We start from the raw sequence: 24,609 nt of genomic DNA, 5'->3' as shown, positions 1-24,609 counted from the left end.
GCATGTGCCTTACTCCAGGGAGAATCTGGAGGTCAGAGGGAGAAGTTGCTGGGTCTGGAGTCCTTTGAAAACTCTTAGATGAGAGAACTTTCAAACACTGTGTGAGAAGTTTCCAAACAAAACCCTGTCTCACCAAACTCTTCCATCGGTTATACTTGTTAGAATTATGATCAGCTCTCCTCCAACTCCGCACCCGCCCCCTCCATCTCACTTCCTTTTAGACTTAGCTTAATTGTCGTGGCTCTCTGTTCCAGTGTTTGGCCTCAGAATGAAAGATGAAACTTCGCCTCCCTTCCTAAATTTGATTATGGGAACGTATTTCTGCTTCTGATTAGTCCCAAGTAGAGAGAAGTTACACTCAGTAGTCTGCAAAACCCAGTGATTGTGTAAAATGTAGTAATTATGCCTCAGTCACATTTTTCACTGCCTTCCCTAAGTGTTCAATGGGAAACTATTGACACTGGTAGACATCATGGAGTATTAATGCAGCTGTGGCTTGCAGTAAAAACACTACATTTGCGATGATCCTGCTGCTGTCACTAAGAATAAGCCTTTGGGTTTACACAGAACTGACTCTCTCTTGACTTTGCTGATGTGTGTATGTTTGATTCTAGAGAAGTAAGTGTCTTCACGAAATAGGTGCATACCAACTGCCTCCCTCACACAAGCTTGATGCAAGTGTTGAATAAGCTAATATACAGTAAGCCCTTACCTCAGGGCCTGGCATGTAAGCATTTAGCAAGTGGTACCCTGCTTACACAGTGCCTCCCAAAACATTCAGCCAGGGGCTTTATCAAACACAGATGCTTGAGCCCTGCTCACCAGTTCTAATTCCATGGTTCTGGGGTGAGGTCTGAGAAGCCCCATTTCTAGTAAGCTAGCTGAGATTAGAGCTGCCTACCCAGAGACCACACCTCAACCTCAATTTAAAAGATCACCCAGATTTTCTTGGTTTTGTGTTACAAAATATCTTAAATGTGGTATTGTCTCGGATGCTGTGCAAGTAACTTACCAAGATGTTTATAATGCAAAACAGAACGCTGCATAAAAGCCATATACTTCATAATGAAGGCAGTCCTTTTGCAAGAGAATTACAAAACTGAATGCACTTGGCAGTTAATGAAAGACTCCATAATATGCTTGTTGAAACTTTACATTTAAGGGACAAAAATTTCTTTTAGATAGTCTAAACCTGTCTAGCACCAATACCAAAACATTTCTTTTTAAAAGAATGTTTCTAATTATTGTGTATGTGTATGTGTACGTGTACATTTGCACATGAGTAGAAGTGTCCATGGGAACCAGAAGGTGACTGCAAGCAGCCCAGGGTGGGGGCTGGCACCTATCTCAGGTCCTCTGGGGGAGCAGAGGTTAAGACCTCTTAACCACCAAGTCCGATCTCCAGCCCCCAAAACATTTAAGCACTTGAAGTAAGAAAAAGAAGGAACCAGAGAGTGTGTTTAAATACCCAATATCATAAACAGTGTATTAGAGCTAAGCTCAGTGAGGGCTTGGATTCATCAATAAGTTCCACCCTGAGAAAGGCCTCCCAAGAGCATAGGCTAATGTCAGACCAGAGTGATAAATACTGTTTGAATAGTAGACAGTGGTTCTGAAATTAAAACCATTTACAGCCTTAGAAATAATTATAACACATGGTTGCCAGTACTTATAAAGTGCCTTATTATTTAGTTGCCACACCTTCTTGGAAGCATGTTGTAGCCATGATATATTGACTAGGCTCTTAAGTGAAAGGGGGGGGCTTATGCTAATTATATGAGTTATTTCCTGATGTGTTACACATAATGGCAGGCTCTTCTAGCAGACTTCATCCAAAGCAATTAGCTTGAAAACCACTCCCGAGCACAGGGCTAGGGCACCATCTTAATAAGTGGGTGCAATTTGTGCCAGTTGTACCTCTCATTTCATAGAGCCCACAATTAGGAAGTCAGTTGTGACAGAACTGACTTGCCTGTGGCAGGAGTGGATCTGGACCTAGTGATAATCTACTCTGGCTTTTAGTATATTGGCTCTGCTTTATTAACATGTTACCGAATGTCTGTGTGTCGTCTGTGTCTGCTGCTAGCGCAGCACAGGTATGCAAAGTGAACATTAGACTTCTTTCTTAGCTGGTGAAAGGAAAGCCCCTGACTTAGTATCCCTTTAATACAGACACTTGGGTTGGAGTCTGATTTATTTTATAGACAAATTTATTCCATGCAGTACCAAACTAATGTATAAGCTGCATTAACTTTTCCTGCTTAAAACAAAAAGAAATTGCAGTTGCAGCTACAGTGTTAAAAGACAAAAATTATCAAAATATTGAATCAAAAGAAGAACATGGAATTTACACGTCCCCATTTTAACTACTGCTGCTCATGAAGGCCCAGGTCAGACTCGAAATGTACATCCCCAGTTAGCTGACACAGCAGTCCTTGTCTGTCTCTGTCCCCATCAACTCTCAACAGATTGTCAACTCATGTCTCGCTGCATTTTCATTCCTCAACTTTTAGATTCATATGACATTAATGAACATCTCAACTCTGAAAAGTGAAGAGACCAGGAACCCAAACCATGTATACATAGATAGAGCAAATACATATCTCAACTTTGAAACAGTTATTTGAATTTGATATTACATGTATCTCTACTTGGCCTTAATTCTTTGTTCCAAATAGGATCTAAAAATGATTGACAGCAAAGGATTGGGTCCAGAGGTGGACAAGAAAGGACCACAGAGAAGAAACACAGGGCCTGCCAATCCAGCCAGCCAGTAACTGACCCCTGAGCAATTAAAAGTTGACTCAGATTTTGGAAACAAGATAGTGGCCTCCAATCTTCTTTGCAAGTTTTGATTTAAGGCTGTGAACCAAATGTCCTGTCTAAAGTGTTGGGGAACAGCGTTCATGTTCATTCTTAGAGGAGTATTCTGAAGTAGCTTAGTGCCATGATGCCCTCCAATTGCATAATAAACTCACCAGATTAGAGTTCAAGTTAGGGAAGGGGTCCTTCTAACTTCTCAATATAGTCCCTTGGATAGCCTCTGAGAGAACTCCTAGACCTGCCTGAAAGTTTTTGCCTTTCAATGACTTACAAACATCCCACTCTTAAGAGTGTAAATCAGTCACACAATGGCCCCAAAAGCTCTTAGTGATGTCTAGTTTTAAACTATAAACATGTGAAATGAGCCTACTGTTCAGTGCATTGTGGGATCTCCATTAATTAAGTCATTCTTATTCTACCAAGAGTCAATTACTATGGGAAAGCTCTGCCTCAGAAAATACCAGCAAAGAAACCAAGCACAGTATTTGATGTGCACCCTGTGGAGATGCTAACCAGCTCTCTGCTCAGAGAGTCAAACTTCATAGGTAACTTGGGGGTGCTCTAGACAAAGAGGGCTTCACATGCAGGTTAAGTTTAAGAATAATCACTAGCCATTCACTGCAATAGAAAAAGTAATGAAGCACATTTGAATACTTCCAAGAACTTAGCTATCCTCTAGTAAGGGACTCTATTGATTTTTGTTTCCTTCAGGCTTTCTGAAATTAATTATTGACTGTGAAACAGTTGGAGAACACTACTTGATTTCCCTTTTCTTTCTTGCACAAACATAGGAACGCTTAGTGGCAATTTTACTGTCCGTTGCCTTTCTCAGAAATATTGCTAAGTTGGCCACTTAGTTACCCTCACGATCCAAATGCATGCCACTGAACACTGCAGCTTTGGAAAACAGCTACCATTTTGTAGGGAATTCCAAACACAGTGACAAGTTGTATTTTTCTAAATCAGGTTTCTAACATTAGTCTTGAAGGAGATGGGTGCAGTTCTTGTTGGTTTTCTGGAAATACACATTTTCTGCCGAAAAGATCTGCATATCCACTGATTTACTTGGCAAGGAGAGAAAAATCTAACCATACACCTTCTAGGACTTGTATGGCTTGAGGCATACAGAACGTAGACTTTGTGCCTGGCTTCTTCCAATCAGTGTTCAAGAAATTCATCTGAGTATGTGATACTCTGTTTATCTACCAGTTTATGGGGTAAACTGTAAAGAAGGGTCAGAAGTTCAGAGCGCTTGCTCTGAAACCAGAAAGACTAGAATTAAGATCTCGGCTACCACGTATCAAGCCAAATACCCCAGCAATGCCTATAACCCCAGCTCCAAAATAGATAGAGACAGAAGAACCACTAAGCTTTCTGACTTCTAGTATAGCTGTGAAAAATTCAAGTGCAGGCTCAGGAGGGTACCCACCCTCCAAAGGAATAGACTGAGAGAAATGGAAGCTAGCACAAACTTCTGTCCTCCAGGTACATGCACCCTCATACAAACATGCACACACACTTACACAGACCACCAATAAATAAATCCATCCATTGGTGACCACTGAAATGTACATGTATTTTTAAAGAATGTTTTTAAATTTCTGTTTAAGTGTGTGTTCCTGCACGTATGAATTTACGTATACCGCCTGCAGGTAGATGTCTCTAGAGGCCAGATGAGGATATCAGATGCCCTGAAACTAAAGTTAAAGGCATATGGTGCTAGGGACCTAACCTGGGGCCAGCCATTTTACAGGTTTTGACAATTGTGAGCATTCGTGTGGAGTTCTTTCTGTGGGTTTAAGTTTTCAGTTCAGTTGGATAAATGTCTATAAAAGAGGTGGTTGAGATTTACTATAGTGTTCTTTGAACTTTATTGGAACTCTAATGCTGTTTTCCAGAGTTTGGGCACTATTTTTGTGTTCCGACCCCAACCCGGTATAAGAGACCATAGTTTCTCATTCAGCTCTTTACGATCAGTCTTGTGAATAGAGACTTATCCTATACTCCTGGACTCTAAATAGCTAGCTAGTCCTTCCAATTTGCTACATGGCTACCCCTAGGCCAGCTTCTTTGTTGTAGAATAATGATGCTTTGCATGGGTTGGGCCATTGGTGATGTCTAAGACAAAATAACAAGTTAGTGTGTGAACATGGATGCTGATAAATACAAAGACTACTAATCATGCTTTTAGCTCTACTCTAGGCAGATTTTAATTAATTCACACCAAAAGAAATCTTATGGTTTTTTCAGGCTATTTGATCATTCCATGGAAGGATTTAAGAACTGGGAGTTCATGACCATTCATTGCTGGGGAGAACGGGCTGCTGGGGACTGGGTCCTTGAAGTTTATGATACTCCATCTCAACTGAGGAACTTCAAGACTCCAGGTGAGAAATCGGTTCAAATGAACCCAGTTGTGTTGTGAAAGAAAACGGTTAATTACATTCAAGGAAAAGAATTTTCCACAGTTGCTCTACTTTGGTTGGTTTTGTTATAACAACAATCTGACACTGTTACTTCGTAAAGAAGAGTGTTTTTTTACATCACTGTTCTGGAAGTTCCTTTAGCAATAGCAGCCTACTCTCAGCAGAACTCATTCACCCCTGCAGGATCCACTCACTGAGAAACCATCATTAATGTATCAGTGGAGCTGGAGCCCCATAGCCTAACTTCCTTCCAGTAGATCCTGCTTCTTAAAGGTTTTGCTACTCCAACTGTACTGTGTATACACAGCAGGCCTTCACCACCTAAAGCCCTGAGCGACAAGTCCCCACCACTTCCTGACAGCACTTCTGTATCAGCATCAGAATTCTGTGTGATTCCTTTCTTACTTAAATTATCTGCACATCTTCCAGTCCTCAAAGTGGGGCAGTAAATGGGATCATTTTAAAACACGAAATAAAGAATAAACATTAGGTGCGGATAAGAGTCCAGTGCCTTTCTGTGGTTTGTGAAAGTCAAGCTTGTTCACTTGCAGTGCTTTAAACGGCATTGTAGGCACATTCATTCACGAAAGAGATACGTTTCTCCTTCGCTACTTTTCTTGCTTGCTTTTTTGTTCGTGTCTCAAATTTTCATCTTCATTTCAAAAGGACAGGGAGCTTAGCCTGAACCAACTAATTGGGTTACTACGAAAGGGTGGAAACGATGGTATCCTGCCCTGCATGAACCCAAGAGCCAAGAAAAAGAAAACTTTTAGACATATAGTGTGAAAATAGTGATAACAAGGCTAGTTTTCAGCCCTCTAAGTACACCACATCAGCTGAACCCTCTTCATGCTCATATATGAAGCTTCTTCGTCATATATTAAGGAAATGCATATACAATGGAAGATTGCATTGCCCACGATAGAGCCCTGGACAATTATGTGACTCAGAAATGAGTCAACTTAGTAATAAGTATACAGCTTCCCACCCACCCATAGACCCCCTCCGCAGATGTCAGAGATGTAAGCAGTGTCATCCTTGGTACTCTGTCCCATCAGACCTGAGAGACACTTTAGGACTTAGATCCAACTCCAACCATGTGCTGACTCAGAACAGGATCACCCAGACATTCAGTAACCATAATCATAACTGACATTCACAGAGGTGGTTCTCAGTAGAATTTGGAGATGAAGCTTGAGTTCACCAACACTTTGCCTGCCTATCAAAGAAGGTTATTTATTCTAGCAGATCATTTTGACCATTGTGTATTATATATCTTTCTCCTCAATTATTTGGTACATATAGCTCAATACTGCCATGTAGGCTCAAAGACCCCCAGGATGAGGGTTCCTAGGGCCAAAACCTATGGTGCATCTAAGTTTGAAGCTAGAGCGATGGCTTAGCAGTGAAGAGTGCCACGATACAATTGTAAGGACCTGACTTTAAATCCCAACATCTACATAGCAAGATGGGTATCCTGGCACAAACCTGTAACCTCGGGAATAAATCTCTAGCCCCAATTCCAAGGAAGAGCAGAGATAGGAAGATGGTTGGTGTTTGACAACTGAGTAAACATGATTCCTGGGTTCAAAGACAGATCCTATACCCAAGGACTAGATACAGAGTGGTAGAAGAGAGCCCACAAGAAATACCCTCTTCTGATGTCTGCTGCTGCTAATACCTACACATGGGTACACATATACAAGTAAACAAAATACTTTTTAAACGTTTTTATAAAAAAATAATATGTCCCCTCCTTCTCAGCATGCTATCTGAATACAATAGTGGCCAGTTTTATCCATAGATCCGATGTTTGTTCCACAAACACAAGGTTGCTTATTAAAGACAGACCCAAACCACAGTTCTGGATGCTTACACTTTTTCCTAATCCACTTGGTTCCTAGGGTCCTCTCTTCCTTTCTTCTTCCTCCTAGTCAGTATTCCTGACATGGGATACATAAAGTTTAGAAGCAAGAATAACATGGTGAATTGGTTGTGCTTCTACAGCTCACTGCAGCTCCCAGATGACCCATCAGTAGGTGTGTCAAGACATTCTGTAGAAACAAACATGGGCCACAAGGCAGTGGTATGTCAACGAGAAGTGTGGGTACAGAGAACACATTGTCTGTAGAGAACTTGAGACAATTTTAATCTAAGCAAAAACTCCCTGTGTTTGTTTATCATCGACAGGTATAAGCAGTTCTTCACCAAAAGGACTCCCAGTCCAGCTCCCATTTAGGAAGTCTCTGTAAGCAAGAGTCGAGTAGAGACTACAAGCCCTTCTGCCCTGGAGGAGTTAAGAGTCTCCCCCAGAGCCTTCTATGGCATCTGTGTTAAAAAGCTCTCTGAAGTAGCTCAGATTCATTTTGGCTTCTCCTTACACAGTTGGCTCTCCATGTCTGTGTGTTTCAATTACTCCATATCCACAGATTCAGCCAAACCTGTATCAAAAATACTTGGGAAAATATTACATTTATTGTGCATGAACTGGTTTTTAATTCCTTAAACAATACAGTATGATAATGGTTTGCCTTTTATTTGGTAACAGAAGTAACCCAGAGATGATTTGAAGTACACAGGTAGATATCTGTAAGTTCTAAGCACCCATCATAGGCACTTGAGCACCAATGGATTTTCTATCTGTAAATGTTGGAACCAATTCCTCACACATGTTGAGGGACAACGAATGGTACTATATGAACATTCATTTTAACCATAGTCAATACCAATCAGGAATGTTCTTTAGATACTTTATTACTATAATAAAACTATATGGTCTTTTATACCCTTCTTCCCATTCTTTTGTAATACTCACACATTTGATGAGGGACTTTTCCACTTACAAGTGTAGTTGTTCACAAGTGCATCCTTCTTTCTATCACACAAAGTCTAGTGCTAGGTTTCTCTATGACTGGTGAGGGATTTCTCTAGCTGATGAAATTTGTGTTGGATGTGTAGAATTTTTCTATCCAGACATACAAAATCTGGAGGTCCCTGGTGCCACACTAAGTTTAGATTTCTGATTTCTGTATTTTTCTCTCCATTTAAAAGAATAAATGCATATTAAGTGCTTAGCTGAGTGAAGCATATACCTGTAATCCCAGCACTCAGGGCCTACAGTAGGAAAATCATAGCAAGCTCAAAGCCAGCCTGGCTTGTGCAATGAAAAGAGAGGGGAGGAAGAGGAGAACTACAGACTATAGTCTTGTTGGGATGTCCTTGATAGTAGTTCCCAGACAAGGGATAATCACCTTTGAGGCAACTTTCTGTTCACGAGGTAAAGTTTTAGATCCAAATATTTACATGTGTTGGAGAAATGAGGTGACCTGGCATCTTTATGTTGTGCACGCCTTTAGAATTCTAACAGAGGTCCTGTGGAAAAGATGATTTCTTCATCACGGCTACTTCAAGGTCATCAAATAAATCACCCATATCCAGTGCTCATTCTCTTCCCACCCCTACTGATGCATGCCGCTTAAAAATCTGACACAGGTAGCCTCCAGCTTGCCAAAAGTGTGGCCGTTAGCAAAGAAAAGGTAGCCAAGAACAGGCTGCATACAAACCAACACATTGATCCACAGCACTGAGTGTGTCCCAGAATTATCTCTGAATCAGATCGTATGGTAGATCAGCTGAAAAGTATTAGACGTGGGGCTGGCAAGATGGCTCAGTGGGTAAGGGTGCATGATCTCAAGACTGACTACATAAGGTCAACCCCCAGGATCCCTATAGCAAAAGGAAAAGGCTGTCTCCCGCTAAGTGTCCTTTGACCTCCATACATGCCCATATACATTCATAGTTAATTAATTAATGAAACAACGGTGTTTTTATCTTTAAAAGGTTATTTAAAGATCACATAAACAAAATTCATTCAGGAGAATATTAGTTTTATTATATTTTTCTAGACTAATAATGTGTGACTTTTCCTTCAGGAAGGTGAAGAATGGTCCATTCAGTTCTAGATGATGCACCCATAATAGACCAAAGAAACAATTCCACCCAAGTCTAGGTTGATGAACCATGGACTTTATTTGGGTAACTTACAGGAGCATGCATGAGGGGCTACCTATAGCCTACACTGTCTAGAAGAATGTTCTGCAATGAGGAGTTTATTATTCATGGCCTGGGCTATATGACTCAGTACCATCTTGAGAAACTCCATTGTTTTAATTAATTTTTGTTTATTTACACTTAAGTAGTCAAGTATATCTAGCAGCTATCATGTCAGACAGCATCGTTTTAGCATCATATATGTACAAGCACTAAATACTGATTCTGGCATTAGGTGGCACAAGGACTTGGTTTCTCTTATTAATACATTAGATAATATCAAAAGCATCTCAAAAGCTCAAGTAATGCTTTAGTACCTAGGACACAGCAGACAGCTAGTATTCTCTTAAATAGTCAGCACGTGCAATCCATCCCTTGATCCAGCGGTCTGAAGTATGCTTATGTCCCAGTCGTCCTATTGTGGGCACTCCGTGAATGTGTGGCACGTGAACTGGGAAATCCTTATTTCTGCAGACGGTAGGAATGTCCACTTCTTAAGATTCCTATCAACCTTCCCACCACTCCACTGTTGCTCGTTCTTGTTGAGAAGCACTGACGTAAGGAAGCTAAGAGAAATTATCTGGTCGCTCTCTGTTACTGTTTCTCAAGGTAAATTGAAAGAATGGTCCTTAGTCCTCTATGGCACATCCGTACAGCCATACTCCCCAACCAACGAGTTTCCCAAAGTGGAACGCTTCCGCTACAGCCGGGTGGAGGACCCCACAGATGACTATGGTGCTGAAGATTATGCAGGTGAGTTGTATATAACTCTAAGAAGGTTGGGCTTGTTCCTGGCATGTAAAGTAATGTGATGTAATTGCTATAAAGTATGGTTCCAAAGGTGTGGTCTAATAATCATAATATTCAGCATGTATCCACAGTCTGGAGTATATTCTTCTTCACCCAAATATTTGTGTGTATATTAGTTTACTAATAATTTTATGTATTTAAATAGCTGTATGTGTTGTCTACACAGGTAGCCCATTCTGTGACCATAGGATGATATATTTTATCTGTAATTTGAGACACAAATTGCTTAGAATTATACACTGTTTTAGGCAGGTTTGAAGAAAGAGGTTTTCTGTCTTTTCATATGTATTAGTGGGGGTTCACTAGAGGGACAGAACTTACAGACTGAATACATATAATGAATATTTTAAATAATAAATATAATATATGTATATATACAGAGAGTGAGGAGAGAGAGAAAGAAGGAGGGGAAAGACGAAAGGGATTTATTAGAATGGCTTATAGGCCGTGGTCCAGCTAGTCCAACACTGGCTGCCTATGAATGGAAGGTCCTAGAATCTAGTACTTCTTCAGTCCACGAGGCTGGATGTCTCAGATGGTCTTCAGTATATTCTGAAATCCTGAAGAAGTAGGCTCTGAAGTCAGTGAAGGATAGACTTGCCAAAGAGAGCGAGAGCACACTTCCTTCTTCCACATCCTTTATAAAGCTGTGTTCCAGTTAAAGGCGGGTCTCCCCACCTCAAAAGATCTGGATTACAAGTGTATCCTCCGACCTCACAAAATCCAAACTAAAATGGGTCTTCCAACTTTAAATGATTTTATTAGGAGAACAATCCGTCCCAGGTATGCCCAGCCACATGGGTTTTAGTTCATTCCAGATGTAGTCAAGTTGACAACCAAGAATAGTCATTGCAGTATAGATAGATCTTGAATTATTTCTTTGGGTAGAGTCTTGTTCTGAGATTCCTGATACAAAGCAAATAATCAGTTTGAGGTTGTGGGAGCCTCTGTCACCGAATTCCAGACAACCATCCCAGGTTCCACAGGCCGGGTCCAGATGCTAACAGTGTTCATTCTTGCCCGCTGTGACTGGAAAGAAGAGAAGGGGAAGGAAAAGGAAATAGTTTTAAATGTTTATAGCTAATAAGCCCACAATTATCTTCTCTATAGTTCGCAAGATCAAATGCCACATTGCTTACCCGTTTTCTGTTCAAAGTTACAGCCAGTCCCTCCACTGCCTATAACTTGCTACCTTTCACATTGTCTTACAGCTCTTGAAAACATACCCTCATTATCCCTTCCCAATGGTGACTTTCACATGAGTTGTTTCACAGAAAACATTAATAGAGGATGTGGTTTGTCATTTATATATATATATAATATTATATATAATATCTATATAACATAGATATTATATGACTTTATATATTATATGACATTATATATATTATATGACATTATATATTATATATTCATATATAACACTTCTATCAGCTATTTGCAGAAATATTACCCTTTAATATCAGCTAAATGTCCACAAGCTTTTCCTTTCTAATGTCTGATTAGCTCTTTCCATCTGGGTTGCTTTGTCTTGCTTTTGTGTGTATATGCAGGTTGAAACTGACTTTATTTTCCAAACAAACACATTTAGTTGACTGAGCAGTTGCCCCTTTTATCAACTCTGATGCTCTCTTTACAACAATATAGTGAGTTCTTATGTCAAGGTCTCTGCGAATCTACTATTTCTAATGATAATTCGTAAACCTATATCACCTGCCATACTGTCATTTTTAATTTCGGTTCTATGAGGTTTTTTCCTTTTTTCCTCTTTCTCTTCCTTCTCTTCTTCCTCCTGTCCTATCTCGCTTTCTGTTGCTATGGTAAAATGAACAGCATCTTGAGGAGTAAAGGCTTTATTTGCATTCGTAGTTTACAGGCTTCTGAGAAGGGAGCTGATGGCAGGAACTGGAGCAGAGGTCATGGAGGAACATTCCTTTATAGGCCGCTCTCCATGGCTTGCTCAGGTCTTTTGCTCCTACACCTCATGCTCACCTGCCTAGTCCCACAGCAATCAAGAAAATGCGGCACATTATTTCCACAGGCCAATCAGGTTTAGGCAATTCCTCAAGTGAGGTTCCCTCCTCCCAGATAACTCTGCTAGGTCAAGTTGGCAAAAATAAAATAAGTCCCCTCTCCTCCATCTTCTCTCCTCTATTCTGTGCCGGAACCCTGGCACACTCTAACATGAACCAAGCCCTGTGGTCTATTTTAATATTTGTCAAACATCTACTTCCAGGCTTTACAAAGATCTTTGAACTTCTGTTCTTTGTATGAAATTTTAAATGGCTAAAGTTGCATTTTAGTTTCCCATTTGAACATAATTGGGATTTGCACACAGTCTCATGGGAAGACTTGTTTTTCTCTTAATTAGTCTTTCCCTATAAAACAGAACATGCCTCACTTTGCTGAAATTCTTTAACTTGATGTAATCTTCTCCTCTTTGTTACACTTTGGTAATTTGGGTCTTGTTACCCTTGTCATACAAAACATCCCATTTACGTGCTCTGTTGCCCCACTGCGGTGTTATCTTCTATCTGAGCATGTGACTACTTTTCTCTTCTTTATATGTTTTAAAGTCAATTCTCTAAATTGTTTATTTACTTTTTTTTCAGGCAACCAATTCTAGGGGCATCCTGCCCTTTTGAAATATGCTGTATAACATTATTTGCCAAAGCTCTGCCTAATGGAGAAGTGTTTATAAATAGAAATTTAATGTATTTTTAAACAAGAAATATTTTGTTCCTGTAGTTCAGAGGTTCTTCTCCTGACACAGAGATAAATATGTTTAATTAAACCCTTGATCAGAACATCTTAAATGTTCAGTAGGTTCTTGTGCTGTAAACAGGTAGTATACTGAAGTCAATAACGTGCTTGTATAATTAAGACCAAATGAGCTGACCAGAGCTAGATTGTGTCAGATTTTGTCCCATCTTGTTTTGCTTTGAGCTTGTCATGTTACTGTTTATATTATAACTAGAAACCATTTTATCTTCCATGACAGGAGAAAGTGTAGCCAAAGTCATAAACGGAACACAATAGTAAATAAGCTATTACTCTTGTTTGTATCGCAATTTTGATAATTTCAAGTTCAAATTCGGTAGTATTAAAATTCTGAACAAAATAACACCCCCTTGTCTCTTTTCTGATTACATTTCTAAAACATTGGTGTTGACACTTATAAGAGAACAATTTTATGTCATCATTATCCTGAAATTCACAACACCAGTTTGCATCTGGCACAAATTAAGATTATAAAAGAAAGAGCGTCACATGTGAACCTGTCATACATAGCCCATTGGCATGTATCACAAATACATATTTGTGGGGTATTTTTAACTTATAAAATATCATCTAGTAAAAATATTGGGCTAATGATTCCTTTTCTCTGAGCATGCGTGCCAGTGTGCATGTAACCTTTCCAAGAGCCCAGTCTGACTGGAGCACAGGTGACTGTTTCACTGAATCTCAAAGACTACCCACAGCTGCCCTAACTCACACAACACAGTCATCCTTCCATCCCCTAACATACAGTGGTAGATGACTGACTGTCCCAAATTGTACTAGCTATGAAATTTAATTTGGAAATCAATTTAAGGCTCTTGGGGAAAGAGAAATAAACAGTGTTGTCAAATGACTCTTGCAATTAATCAGGAATGCCTTCAAGCCCTCAGCATTTAAAATCACTTATTCCATTCAGACCAGAAGAACATTTCAAAAACACAACTGGCTTCCTTTAGAAGATCTGGACCAGACCTCTGGATGTCTCTTGATCCCAGCTTAACAAACTGGGCAAGCCATTGTAATGCTTTGAAAATTGGGCTCTCATCAGTAACTACTACAACTTTTTCCATGTCCTTCTACCTGAGTTCTAGCATTTATGTTTTGTGTGATTTCAATAAAAATAGAACCTAATTCTATAATGACTAAAAGAAATGTTGGGAGGTTCAGCAGTAAAGCTTTTTGATTAAAACAATAGAATTCAAGCACTTCTGGTTCCTATCAGCTATATTTTCATATTTCAAGAAATTGTATATTGGTACTTAAAATAAAAATTTCTGATGGGAAGGGTCTTAAAAATTATGAGTCCAAATATCTTAAAAGTTGGAGATGGAGAAGAAAGAGGTAAGAGCTTACTGGAGTTCCTCATGCCTTCAGAAGGCTCTGCATCGACCACACAGCACAACCCACCCCACTGTCAAGGTTTTCTTACTGTGAATTGTTTCTCATGTAATACCAAAGGAAAGAGAACGTGAGGACCTTCATCCCAAGTGTGGATTTCTTTAGTCAGGTTTGCAGGTTTGAATGTATTTGTCATTTCTTTTGTTGAGTTGTCCATTGACCTATGAGGAGGACACAGATTTTAAATATATCTGTGCCTGAATCACCTGTGTTTGTGTTCCAAGACTAGGGGTTGATAAATTTGTGCCATATACTGCAATGCTATTTCATGATGGCTTTAATATTTCAGAGACACTCAGTGGATTTAACAGTCTTAAACAAGACTCATAATCTGCTCTAGGTATTGAATAATAAAGTTTTATTTCTTTTTTGTCAACAATGTAACTTCTGATTTTTCAGCAAATACCATATATTGTTATGTATAGTAACTACAGTCATTTTTTTCCTGATTAATTGTGAGAGTCACTTGACAACACTATTTCTCTTTCCCCCCAAAGTCTTAAATTGATTTCCAAATTAAATTTCACAGCTAGTACAATTTGGAACAATTCAGCCGTCTACCACAGTATCCCAGGGGAGGGACGGATGACTGTGTTGTGTGAGTTAAGGCAGCTTTGAGTACCACAGACTTTGATACACATTCTGTGTATCAAGTATTGTGACTTTGGTGTCACAGTCATTTTACTATGTGACCCTGTTCATTCTAATTGCAAATGCTTGCTGTCACTCCCAGGGCCCCAGGGCTACCATGCATGTTCTGAAGACTAGGCCATGCCTATAATTTATATTCCTGACTGCTCAACAATTCATGGTTTGCCTCCAATCAAGAGTATCATCTTGGGCTTATAGCTACACTGACCATCTCAAAGAAATGATCATTGCTTGGTGGCAAGCAGCTAAAATGTCTTATTCAATTTCAACTTCAAGATAAAATTGACTTCCTAGGGTCATTTTCCTTTTTCCCATTTTGAATCTCTTCTTGAAAGGTCCTTGTGACCCTGAGTGCAGTGAAGTTGGATGTGATGGGCCGGGACCGGATCACTGCACTGACTGTTTACACTATCACTACAAGCTGAAGAATAACACCAGGTAAGAGACAAGCCATGCTCTCTCATGTTCCATAAATATGCCCGCGTGCTCCAGCATTCTTGTGGGGCCAATCACAAAGCGTATGCCTAGACAGCACTGTATTCCCGGGCTCCCCTACAAGCTCTAAGAGATGTTCGTGCTTTTGGCCTATGATGATCCCATCATTTACAAGAGTAAAAACCATACTGACTTACACAGTAAACTTTGCCATATTTACTAGTTGCTTTTCTCATCACTGGGACAAGGCATCTGACAAAAGCAACTTAAGGAAGAAAAGGGACGTCTGTGTTACAGCATGAAGAGAAGCAATCCATCCTGGCCTCGTCCATCCTAGTCCATGGTGGTTGGGTCAACACGGAACTGGTCGCATTGTGTCCCTAGTGAGAAAACAGGGCAGCAAATGCTGGTGCTTGGGTGGCTTTATGCTTTTGTTCTCTTTTTTTAAATCTTGCCTATATTCAGAGTGGATCTTCCCTCATAAGTTAAACCTCCCTGAAAATACCTTCTCAGACACATCCAGAGGTAATCTGAAGTCTCTCCAGCTTGACGATGAAGGTTGACCATCACAGTTCTACTTCTGGTCAACCGAACACTAAGCATGTCACTGTTAGCAATAGTAATCAGACCCTCAAAGGCTCATAAATATTTTCTAAGCTACAATACATGACATTCTTACATCTGTAAGAGCCCCCCTACCCCAATCTTAACAGGTCTAAAATCATTGTTCATCAGCCTAAAGTCTCTTCAGACCTGTTGCACACTTATTCTTAACTGTAATCCCTTAAAAAAAGTCCCATACTTCCGATGTACAATGGCAAGAACAGAAGAACTGGGATATAGCAAAGAAAGATCAGACCAAAACAAGAACAAAATCCAGTGGAACAAATACCAACTCCTGCAGCTCTGTCTAGTGTCTGGGTTCCTTGGCATATTCTGACCTCTAACAGCCTTGATGATTCAACTCATCCACTGCTGCCAGCTGCAGTCCAAGTTTCCCGTCTCAGAGACTGGCTCCATCTGTTGCCTACGGCTTTCTTTCATGAACATCCCATAATCTTGCCATCTCCAGCATCCTAGGGTCTCCACTCAGCTTTCGGCTTAGCCTTATTTTCCCAACTGCACACAGTACCTCTCAGAGCCTCCTTGCAGGGAAGCTGATATTGCCTCACACAGGAAGACCCCAGTGTCTTTCTGGAACCTTCATGTAGGCCTCCACGATACTGTAAAGTTTGCGCACAAAAGCCAACACTGTGAATGATACCATCAAGTTCCGCTGAGTTCGAAGCACAGTTTGACATCCATTTCTCAGTTACAGTGGCATCTGTGCCTTGGCAGTTAAACGCAGAAGAAACAATGTTGGTTTCAGTAGGGCATCATGTCCACAGCATCCACAGTTCAGTGCATTCCCTTCCAAATAGATTTTCATTTTCTCAAGTAAGAGTGGGGTCTTTCCCTGACAGCATCTTTCATGTTGCTCCAGTAGGGAGTGTTTAAGGTCTCTGTTTCAGGACAGAGTTCTCTCAAGCAATTACATCTCAGTCCTTAGTTACAATTTTAAACTCTCTTCCTCCCTTTCCTAACCCAGGGACAGTTTTTGCATCTTTTAGCTCTCTCAATGTCGATCTGACTAAGAGTAGTAAGCAGTAACCATATCAAGGACATTAGGGTGATTTACAGTTTCCTCCACCAAACAGCTAAAACTTTTTATAGTTGAGCCTCACATAGAGTAATGTAATGGCCCTCTAGCACAGGTCACCATAAAGCCCTTATTCCCTTCTGAAACCTCAGGACCTGGTCTCCATTGCCTGCATTACTCTCAGCCTATGGGGGTGGCCCCTCAAGTGCTCCCCAGAGCATGTCAGTGCTTCTGTAGCCTGAGGTTCCAAATTCTCACGTGCTTCCAAATTCCTCTTACAGTGCTATGCACCACGTCATCTGATTTATTGCAGCCGATAATCTCCCTCATAATACCAATTTTCTGTATTAGTTGCTTTTCTCTGGCTGTGACAAAATGCCTGTCCAAAACAAATTAAAGAACGTTTTGTTTGGACTCAAATGAACACTCAAGGGATATGGCCCGTCACGGCGCTCTAGGTATGGCGGTAAGAGCATGAGGCAGCTAGCCATGTTGAGTCAGGAGGCGGCACTCAGATCAGTGTGGGTGCTCGGCTTCCTTTATCTTTTTTATTCAGTCTGGGACCCAAGTCCATGGCACGGTGCTGCCAACATTCAGGGCGGGTCAAGAGGAAGCTTGACCAGACAGATGTGGTCCCTTTGATTTGGTGTTGGCATGCCAGTTGAAAACTAACCTTAAGGCCGTAGGCAGCTGTCATCTTTTCTGTAAAAAGGCTGAGCTATGAGTGCGGATAAGTAACCATTTCTCTTACAATCCCATGATGCAGAATCTGTGTCTCCAGCTGCCCTCCTGGCCACTTCCATGCTGACAAGAAGAGGTGCCGGAAGTGCGCCCCCAACTGCGAGTCCTGCTTTGGTAGCCATGCTGATCAGTGCCTGTCCTGTAAATATGGCTACTTCCTGAATGAAGAAACTAGCAGCTGTGTTGCTCAGTGCCCTGAGGGGTCATACCAGGATATCAGTGAGTTGTTTTAAAATGTTTGAGATTTTTAAAAAGATACAAGTTTTCATTTCAATAACTCTATGCATGGAATCTGGGTTTTTGCTTCGTGCCAAACAGAACCCAGCCAACTCATTAAAGAGATGCTTTAGAAGGGTTTCGTAGAGGTGCCTGTGACTGCCCGTAGCAGAGGACCCTCACACTCCCTCCCCCCACAGTGATTTGCTAGTAGACCCACAACATGCAGCTCTATTAAAGCAGAAGGACGAAACATCGAATGAGCCAAGGGAGACAGGGACATCTAGAGGATTCCAGAACCATGCTTCAAGACAGTTTCCCACCATTGAATTCCCCAGCACTGGTTTGTGATAGCATGTGTGAGATACTGTACACAAGCGAAGCTCAGTAGCAACTCCGTGTCCACAGTTACCCCTTGAGCTGATCAAGTAGACAGTACCTTCCTGACACACACCATCAACCATGCTGTTTATATCGTCTTCACAGGGTTAGCTAGTCTCGTCAGATAGATGGGAACCCTCACTAAATCCAAGTTCCCACGAGCCGGCTGTGGGCCAACCTACATTCCAGGCATGTGCCAGCCAACACAGAGTTGAAAGAAAAATAATAAGGAACCAAAATAGCAAGGAAGGAAGGAAGGAAGGAAGGAAGGAAGGAAGGAAGGAAGGAAGGAAAGAAGGAAAGAAGGAAAGAAGGGAGGGAGGAAGGAAGGAAGGAAGGGAGGAAGGGAGGAAGGAAGGGAGGAAGGGAGGAAGGAAGGGAGGAAGGAAGGGAGGAAGGGAGGAAGGAAGGGAGGAAGGAAGGAAGGGAGGGAGGGAGGGAGGGATGGAAGGAGGGAGGGATTGGGAGGGAGGAAGGAGGGAGGGGTTGGGAGGGAGGAAGGAAGAAAGAAAGAAAGAAAGGAAGGAAGGAGGAAAAGGTCCTTTTGTTGGATTACAGACGAAAGAAAGTTAGACATGGCAATACCAATAGGTTTGGGGAGGAGGTGTTTGTTTTTCACAGCCAGCATATTATCACTACTTTAAACAACAAACCATAATTTAAGGTGTATAATTTCTCAGAGACTATCCCTCACTGACATAATTACCAAATAGGCAAAACACAAGGTAATTAGTCTTTGGTCAGACAGTGCTTCAGTATGGCCCTCCCAGAGCTGTGGGTATCTTTGGCTTTGTTTCTGAGTCCCAGATAATTTGTCTCACACTACAGTCTATTCAAAAATAGGCCATCGGTCTAGGTAGATCAGGCGCTCCTTTCACTTGCGAGTAATGAATATGGATTCTGCTGAAGTTCTTATTTGCCTCAAAACTTGAAACATGGCTTTTACCTTGTTAGGAGAAAGAAAACTTAGAAGATAAGGGGAATCCTAAGAGGGGGTGCTCTATCCCTGATCACCCAACAGCCGCTCCTCTTTAAAGAACTGAGAGCACACACTTAAGAAGCCGTCCAGTCACTTCTGCCATTATATGGCATTGGCTCAAATAGTCAGCGTATCTCTCCTATTGCCTTGGTTATAGTTTCTCACTCTAGTGAGCCCATTTACATGTAGCACAGTAATCAAGCTGTCTAATGACAGTGGCTACTAATAATTACTGAGAACACATTCACAGTGGTTTATAGTTGACCTTTTCTCCCGGAAATAATCCTATTAACTTGCCAAGATAAGCTAATAGGTAGAGTTCATGCTAATCTTCACTCAAGAGTGTAGAGACACTGACCTTGCCCACTAGAAGAGCTGACATCAGAATGCAAATCTAGGGCCTGTGACTTCAGGTCCAAGGCCAGAACCTTAATGTACTTAGTGTATTTAATGTCACAAGGGGAGGGCAGTGTAGCTGCTAGAACACAATCAAGGGCTTTGCACTTCTTGCTGGAAAGTGCAGAATGTCCATATAGGGATCCATCTCCATGTAACCGTGATGAACATCCGCACTTAAAGAACAAAGAGAGATAAAGCCCATAAACAATGTTTCATCTGGTTCTCTCTCTCTCTCTCTCTCTCTCTCTCTCTCTCTCTCTCTCTCTCTCTCTCTCTCTCTCTGTGTGTGTGTCTCTGTGTGTGTGCGTGTGTGTGTGTCTCTGTGTGTATGCGTGTGTGTGTGTGTCTCTGTGTGTGTATGTGTGTTTGACTACCTACTTGTTGAAAATATTTAATCTCAATCAGGAGCTTCTACTCTGCCTTTGATAATTCGGTTTCCATAAAAGACACACAACTTTTATATTTATAATAAGCCTTGAGCAGATATCTACTCTCTATGGTATTACGTCTATTTTCCTGACAACAACTCCACAATATGACTTGCCGTGTTTCAACTGGGCTGTGCTAAACTCCAACAGGCCAGCCCTCATGACCATGATTTCAAGATTCTTACCTCACAGCCTCTTCTCCACTCTCTCCCTTCCTCTCTCTCCCCATCATGATTCTCCTCAGACTCCAAACCCTGCCTAGCTCAATTCTACCCAGCTGTAGGCATCTTTATTCACCAATCAGAGATAATTTAGGGGGCAAGTTCACATAGTGTCCCTCGGGTCTATATGTCGATATTCTCATCCTTGAGGGCAACCAGGCATTGGCAGACTAGTAGTTAGCATATACAATATATATACAATATATAGCAAAAGATCAAATCTCAATAATTTCCATTTTTAGCCCAATAAAAGATTCTTTCCTCCCTCAGATATAAATTGAATATGCTTTTAACAATTATGAAAACTGTAAGATTCAGTGTGCATTTATAATGTCCAATATGCATTTATAATGTCCAATGTATGTATGTATATATGTATATACTATATATATATATATATATATGACAACTTAGATAAAGTATTTTACTTTCTATCCTATCTTGGTGAGTTTAGAGTTTTGCATTGAAATCATTTTCTATCATAACTTGTATAGACCTTATAACATTTTCTGAAATCCTAACAGTTAAGCTTAGTTGGAAGACTATCTAGTCTTTAACCCCATCAGGAACCTGAAAAGGAATGACTATTACTCGAGTATGCAGGAAGTGCAAAGTAAGCACTTTCCAAAACTATTGAAATGACAGAGGGTTTTTGCTGCCTGGACAGTCATCCACACATTGTCTCTGTAACATTGGAGCATCCCTCTTCAGCCTTCTGGTCTAAAATATGACAGACTTTTCTATGAAGCAGGAATTAGGAAGGACTTGCCTACCTTACCATTGCAAAGCTTGGCAGTCAACTTCCCTGCGTCCTGCTTGCCCAGTGTGAACAGTGTTCTGCCTGCACCACTGGCGTGTCAGAGCAAGCTCTCAATGTACACCAAAAACAACGACCAAGGTAAAAGGCCTTCGTTATCTATTATGCCAAATCACCACTTTTCATGGCAAAGCCATCATGCTTCGCTCTTTTCTGCAGTGTGGACATGGATTTGTTATTGAACAGGAAAACTTAAAGTGTATCCATTCAAACTAATATACTTCTACCAAATAGGCTGCTGTTGGAACGTAATCATTTTTACATCCATCCCTTACCAATATGATCCTTGCATCATGAATGAGATTTCCTGCTTCATCAGTTAGAAAACCATGCTTTGGAAAGAGAGTTGAAAGGAGTAAAAACTATAAATCTTTCAGCTTAGAGTGTCTGAGGTCTGTCTGCACTGTGCCAAACAGGTGCGTGGTGCTTCCTGCTGTGACCGTTCATGAAATCTACCGCCGGAACTTTCTGATGCAGCTTTCCAGACGAATCTGTGAGCACTGCAGAGCACAGTAGTAGACACTGGAATGTCCATTGTTTTATGGACACACAGTATGACTGTGTTGCTTTTCTTGTCTTAACAGAGAAAAATATCTGTGGGAAATGCAGCGAGAACTGTAAGACGTGCACTGGATTTCACAACTGCACAGAGTGCAAGGGCGGGTTAAGGTAAGAGCATGAGCTCCAGCAAGAGACGAACAATCCAGGGAGATTTGCAGAGCAAAGAGAAAGGAAAAGCATGAGTCGGCATGTAAGCGGACAGCTCTCTTCTCCCTGCCCTTGGTTTGACTCTCACTGAAGCACTTCCTCCTTATTTGCATTCTCTCTACAATTAGATGTGGGGGAAAGTGAGTTGCCATCTTGGCTAAGGAAGGATTATAGTCCAAATAAATTCCTTATAAAGAAGACGATTCAGTGGGTAGAGAGATGGGGCAGCAGTTTAAAAGCATTTGCTGGGCCTGAGGATCAATCCCCAGCAAACACACAGTGGCTCACAACTATCTGTAACTCCAGTTTTAGAAGATCCAGTGCCCTCTTCTGACCTCCACCGATTCCAGACACATATGTGCCGCACATACATGCATGTAGGTGAAACACTCAAGCACACAAAATAAGTAAACCGACCATAAAATTAAAGTGAATTTAAAAAGAAATATCATTCAGATATAAGTAAAGATGACCATTTGGGAAGCGTCTTTTATACATTCTGACCTGCATTATGCCAGTCGAGAATGACTGGGCAGATAGTGGCTGTAAATGCTATTTAATCTGCCTGATTAAATTCTCAATGGTGGGAAGTTATTCTCTAATCTTTATTATTTCTCTCCACACACCCAGTCATTCGCTTATCTTAAGTGCCTCAGCTTCACTTCCATTAGACTCTCTGCGGTATGCACATAGAGTTAACACCGGGAGATGCTTTCCCCAGATTGATGACTGGCTCATTGCCAAAGCTGATACTGTGAGAGGAATATGCAGCACAAATGCAGAGCCTCTTTCCTGAGGAAGTGTTCCAACGCATCTATGCTGAGTCCACCACCGCACATGGGCTCACCCTTTACAATGGAGTTAGAGATCTACAGTCCATTTAGTTAGTGGTAGGATATCGCATTTATACCATCTTTCATCAAAAGTGAAGTAGCAGTGTAGACAATTCCCCGGCAGGAGTCCTTGATGATCGTCGGTACTGGAATGTTATTTACACTTAACGATTACGTGTGTCTTTGCTCTTTGTTTTCCTACGTGCATTTGGTTACCTAAAACCTTGCTTCTCCATACTTGTTCTTGATAAATGCAGGTCTGCTTAACTCCCTGATTCTTCTTTTTAACTTTTACTTTATGTGTATGTATGTTTTTACTATTTGTACATATGTTTGCCATGTGTGCACCTGATGCCCAGGGAGGTCAGAAGAGGGCATCAGGTCCTCTGAGCATGAGTTATAGATTGCTGTGAGCTGCTGTGTGGGTGCTGGGAATCAAACCTGGCTCCTGTGGAGGAGCAGCCAGTACGTGTAAAAGCTGAGCCATCTCGCCTGTCTTCACTTAATTCATCTTAAAGGGACAGTGTAGCGGTGAGATTTCTATCTCCCCCTATTTATTAATTGTGTTCATGGCAAAGTCACTTAAATGCTTCCATTATCCTTATTCTAAAAGGCTGGGACTAACCTCTACTTTGATGAACTATGGTAGCCTGATAACATTTATTCATTATACCACTTATTTATTATGACATAACATTTATGTATTACTTACCTCTGGTACATAACTAGTCCATAAGAAACAAAAGACGAGTGAGCTTATTTCTTTATTTCTTACAGAACATTTTATGGAGCTAGTTAAAAACAGAACACACTGCAGAAATATGAGATCCATGCATGTAATTTTAAATGTGCCAGAAGCCACATTAAAAGTGGTAACAAGCAAAAAAGGATGTGATTTTAATAAAATATCTTAATATCCAAAATGTATTATTACAACATGTAGCCAACATAAAAGAAATTACTGGTGAATTACTTTAAATTCCTTATTATTTTATTGTCTTTGAAGCATGGTATATATGGTCTTAGCCTATGTCTAAGACTTGGCAATAATTTTTATGAGAAATATTGGTATTAAGAAGCTTTTAAATCTAATTGAGAGAAAAATTTTATAAAGCCATTCTATTCCGAATGTGCTGAGAAGTTTGCCAACAACTGAATCTTCTGAAGTTTTTCAAATACAGTCATAAATGAATTAAAATTGAATGAATATTTAAGATTCAATTTCTTCACAGCACTAGCCTCCTCTCGGAGGCTCAGTAGCCAAGTGGCTAGCACAGGCCCTAGCTAGATGGTTTCTGCAGGAAGGAAGGGAAGCGGTTCTGAGCTGGACTAGTGGGCCTCAGGACACCTATGTTTTGGAAGCAACTGACAGCCTCAGAGTTCAGTGACTATGCTCGTGCCCGCCCCTCGCTCCATCACTCCCAACACACTGCAGCCTCTGTCTCCTGCCCAGTGGAAGCCAACCTTAGAAGACCTGTCCTTTCTTAGAGAGCCAAGGCATCTTTTCTTAAACTGTGGTACTTTTTTTTTAGTGGTTCTTATTTCATCCCACAAAAGGGTTCATTTGATGCACTCTGCCTTTCTCTAGAGCTGGAGGAAGGGAACATGTTGGCCGCAAGCCAGCACGCCCTGAGAATGACACATACTTTGGGGGAAGCTGTCCTTTGTCACATCGAGGCTCCTTCCTAGGTGCTTGCTTCTGAGCTGACTGGCCGTTTGATGTCAGAAGACCTGTAAATTGTAAAATAGTGCTTAAGAACAAATACCCTTGCCTAAATACCTGGATGAACATGAATTAAAACTCCAACATGAGTATTTATGATTCTTTTCTTCAGCTATTTTACTTTTGTACTTTCCCAATGTCTTGAATGAA

General features: G+C 40.9%; 1 protein-coding gene across 4 annotated transcripts in view; it reads left to right on the top strand.

Annotated features, from left to right (window-relative positions):
* Pcsk5 (proprotein convertase subtilisin/kexin type 5) overlaps positions 1 to 24,609 on the top strand; it is a 431,011-nt gene that overhangs the window by 247,997 nt on the left and 158,405 nt on the right. For all 4 annotated transcript variants that reach the window (XM_087575048.1, XM_087575031.1, XM_087575011.1 and 1 more), the window contains 5 exons: positions 5,074 to 5,210; positions 9,909 to 10,052; positions 15,275 to 15,377; positions 17,780 to 17,973; positions 21,780 to 21,864. In XM_087575048.1, the coding sequence (XP_087431174.1) occupies positions 5,074 to 5,210; positions 9,909 to 10,052; positions 15,275 to 15,377; positions 17,780 to 17,973; positions 21,780 to 21,864 (663 nt within the window). The remainder of the gene's footprint in view (positions 1 to 5,073; positions 5,211 to 9,908; positions 10,053 to 15,274; positions 15,378 to 17,779; positions 17,974 to 21,779; positions 21,865 to 24,609) is intronic.

The sequence above is a fragment of the Rattus norvegicus genome, chromosome 1 (genome assembly GCF_021556685.1).
Source record: "Rattus norvegicus strain SHRSP/BbbUtx chromosome 1, alternate assembly SHRSP_T2T, whole genome shotgun sequence".
Taxonomy (NCBI): domain Eukaryota; kingdom Metazoa; phylum Chordata; class Mammalia; order Rodentia; family Muridae; genus Rattus; species Rattus norvegicus.
The sequence above is the reverse complement of the archived record's forward strand: the minus strand, read 5'-3'. Positions and strand labels throughout refer to the sequence as shown.